The following is a 4,101-nucleotide window of genomic DNA, read 5'->3' as shown; positions in this document are numbered from 1 at the left end:
ACGCTTTCCTGCCTAGGCATGGGGTCGGACTCAATGAACTGTTGAGGTCCTTTCCGACCCTAGCATCTATGAATTTGCATCCAACTACCATAAAAACAGTAATAGAGAGAAATGGTGAACAATTCCCTTAAAGTTTGTTGAAGAATTATCAAAAAGCTTTCTGAAAGTCCAAGCACAGTAAATAGTCATGGGGCAAAGGGTAAAGTTCTGCCAGACTTGCAACTAGCCAAGAAACAGAAAGTAACAATCCATTTTAATCATGGCAAACACTTAACAAGTGGTGTGCCAGCATGGTGAAATATAGAGATAAACGAAGACTGGGTATCAAGATTGGAGAAAAGGAACGAATTTCAGAGAAACTTTATCCAACCTACATAGGCAACACAAAGACAAATGAAATTCAATGCTGAAAAATGCAAGTTAGTGTGCATTGGAAGGAATGATGTTAACCCACTACATTTAGCCAAATAGTTAACAAGTAACTGAGGAAGAATGCTAAATATCACTGTAGGCAGGTCAATGAAATATCTATAAGCTCTGCAGCAATAGGGGGAGGAATATTTAAAATTCTTGAAAATATAATATTATGTGATATTTAATGAAACTGAAAGACAAATTACAGTTAATAAAAAGGAATGCATTCAAGACAAAAGTTAAGGCCTGTGGAACAGTTTCAGAAGGCAAGTTTGGCAAAATTCAGAAGAAATGGATATCAAAATATGGATATTTAGGTTAAACAGGATTATTAAAGGTCTGAAAGGAAATCAACTATTGTGATTTAGTTCATATCCAACCTGTTATGTTAGAGAGAAACCTCTCCTATGGAGAGGTGGCTGATCTGGAATTGCACTGGAAGAATTATTTTCTTATATTTCCCTGTGGGAGCAGATCCTCAGCTGGTACAACCAATAACTTCACTGACTTCACTAGTACTCTGGCAATTTTACCAACTATGAATCTGCCTCCCACCGCTAAATCCTGCATCTTGTCTGGTAGGAACAAATGGGCTACTAATCTGCAAAAGAACATGAAACAGCTGAACTCAACATGTGGTTTTTTGGTTTTACCTTATTTTTTAAAAAGAAATGCTTGTGGAACTTTTTCCTGTCATCCCTGAGACATCAAAATAAAGTAAAGGAGAGCAGACTCTTCACCCGACTGTGTTGTGAGGTTAAAAACATACCACTTTTAATTCACTGGCTAACTTTTAGAGAGATGGAAGAATGAAGTAATCTACATACACATGGTTCCTTGCTTCCTTTCTCAAGGTAGCCTCCAGAATGAAGCAGGCAGCTAGGCATCTTAGAAGATGCTGATATTGCTAAGGTATAACAGCTGAAAGTACTCCCCAAGCAAATTTCATTAGCTTGCCAGGGAAGAGTCTACCCTCATAAGCCAACTGTCAGTAAAGGGCTAGGAAATTTCACTATCTACCCCATGAAAAGAGCAGCCATTATATACCCAATAACCTGATATGGGATGCTGAATGTGGAAAAGATTTTCTGCCTGAAAGGATTCAGCAGTTGTAGCAGCTCATTTTCACAGGATTGCTACACAACATGGAAGCATATGGCCTAAATCACCATATATTCAATGCTTCAGAAATCCAACACAGAATTTGCAGAACATTTCAAAGACAATTCACAGTGACTCATAGAGGTATCACACCTATACTAAAAGTTCACTACAGCGCACTGCCTGACTCAATGTTAATAAATGAAAGCAAGCCTGGGATGTATTGAACGTGAAGCGTAACCACTTGGTTCTGAAGACTGACGACTAAATATGCAGGCTCATCTCAAGTTCATCAATTAAAATTAAATTTGAGTGCAACTAATTTATAGTCTCATTCCTTGTGAGTGTTGTATCCACACCAAATCCATCATAAATAGTAACATTTTTGGTAGCTTCAAAAAAGAAAGTATTTGAATGGTTTCTTAAATCTAACATGCAGAGATGCCTCTTTCACAACAAGGCTTAGACATATTTCCATAAGGCAAACATTGCAAATTGTTCTGCAGAAAATGTCTTACTCTTTTCACATTATTGATCCAATACAAAATAATTTTTCTAATGCAAAAGCTGACTAGCAAAAAACCAACTTCTAGGTCTATAACAATTTTTTGGCCTTTTCTATAATGTGATATACCTTATTTTGTTTATTTGACATTTATTTCCAGCCAAGCTGTTTTGTAATGTGAATGGGAGCGGACAGCTTAACACATCCAGTTATTACGAAGGAACAAAGACACAGTACCTGAAACGTTGGTCTTATGCCTCTCCATTTAACAGTCATTTTCAGTGCTTTCTTCACTTTCCAGAGCTGTGGTGCAAGTTACAAAAATACAAACATTTTTGTTATAAAGAGTAACTTATCCAACATGACTAAGACTATCTGATTCTATTCGTCAGACCTGAACACCTGGACTCCTGAAGGAGTAGCAGACTGAAGTCAATGAGTCAACTGAATTATTTGGAACAATAAATTATTCAAGATATAAGAGTATCTAAATCTAACCCTAAGATACACAGTGAACAGTAACAAACTCAAGTAAAGCAGATACCCCTACTATTTAGTTTCAATGTCTACAAAATTAGAAAATAAGATTGGTTAAGTAGAACTGTACTCTGTGAAACGCTGCAAGGGAAAACATTTTCTATATACCACGTTTGTTTTTCCAACAATTTTATTCCACTTTTCTAATTTCTAAATGTAATGAACAAATGAAACTACAAACTACCAGAGATAACTGCCATCATTTTACTGTAGATGTCAATGACAAAAGCAAGAATATATTAGCCATTTTTTACAACTTCAAACTTAAGTTTGCATTCAAAAGCAGAATTAAAAACAAGTCATGAATTATAATGAATGTAAACTGGTAGCATATCATGTAAAATAATATATATTTATGGAGGACTTTTTTGGTTTCTCTTTACACTTTGTAATAGGAAATCTGTGAAATTAAGCTATGGCTAAAATTTGTCCATGGCAGCCCTACTTCTCATTGCTGACATTTTAAATACAAGACTGACTACGTGAGAATTGTTAAAGAACTGGATCCTGGGTAGTTTTGGTGCCATAGGAACATATTATTTAAACAAACAGATTGGACTTATGGCCATTTTTAATGATTATTCATTATCATAAAAATTGAGAAAGACTAACTTGTTTACTAAGGCCAGTTGCACACGCTGTTTTAGAACTGGCACTGCCAAATGTAATCTTACCACATAGAATGACAAAGCTTAGTGCATGGGTTGGCAAAGGTGAAGATTTTTATTAGCACCTTCACTTCCTACCCTCTCCAACAACATCACCCTCATTCCACTTCAGCTTTTAAACACCTTGTACCCGCCTCCATTCCACCAGGAGTTCACGCGCCACCTTCGCCCGGACCCGATATCTTGCACACCCAGACTTCGTTGGTACAGCCCAGGATTTGCCCCGCCTGGTATAAAGGGAGACCCCAGAACTCGCATGCCACGCCTTTGATGACTCTTTCAGTGGGGGGTCTTCCCTCGGGGCATCCCCCGGTGCTGGCGCGCTTCTTCGCGGGAACTCTCGGGGCTCCGTCCTCTTCTACACCCCGGCCATACGCCCCCCTCAGGTCTTCCTATCCTGGCCCCCAACCCGTCCTCGTCTCGCCCTCTCTTGGTTCAGTCCCGCTGGTAACTACCAGTGGTCTTCGGACCGGGCGTGCCTCTCCCCGTAGGGATGCTGACCTGCTCCCTCCTTCCTTGGGATGCAGATGTCCACTCTGCTCCCCCAATAGTTCTTGCCGCAGTTACCTGTGCCGTCGGCTCTGTAGTGTGGAGTACCGCTGGCCCCACTCTTGGCGCAGCTGTCGCACCTCCGGCCGCCTCGGGTGTCGGGTTCCCCGCTGGCTGTTGCCCCCTTCACGGGGCTGACCTCTCCCCTCATCGTCTCGCTCCCGGGTGCTCCGTCGCGCTGCTCGCAGCCTGCTCCGTCGCGCTGCTCGCAGCCTGCTCTGCCTCTGCTCGGCGTCGTCCCACCCTCCGCGGGTGCTCCGCCACGTTGCTCGCAGCCTGCTCTGCTGTGCTGCTCGCAGCCTGCTCTGCCTCTACTCGGCGTCGTCC

General features: G+C 41.4%; 1 protein-coding gene across 1 annotated transcript in view; it reads right to left on the bottom strand.

The window, feature by feature from the left end:
• CLPTM1L (CLPTM1 like) overlaps positions 1 to 4,101 on the bottom strand; it is a 48,939-nt gene that overhangs the window by 18,640 nt on the left and 26,198 nt on the right. The window contains exon 10 of the mRNA XM_025205378.1: positions 2,258 to 2,323. Coding sequence (XP_025061163.1) covers positions 2,258 to 2,323 — 66 coding nt within the window. The remainder of the gene's footprint in view (positions 1 to 2,257; positions 2,324 to 4,101) is intronic.

This window comes from Alligator sinensis, unplaced genomic scaffold (assembly GCF_000455745.1).
Source record: "Alligator sinensis unplaced genomic scaffold, ASM45574v1 scaffold126_1, whole genome shotgun sequence".
Classification (NCBI taxonomy): domain Eukaryota; kingdom Metazoa; phylum Chordata; order Crocodylia; family Alligatoridae; genus Alligator; species Alligator sinensis.
Note: the sequence above shows the minus strand (reverse complement) of the source record. Positions and strands in the feature narration are given on the sequence as shown.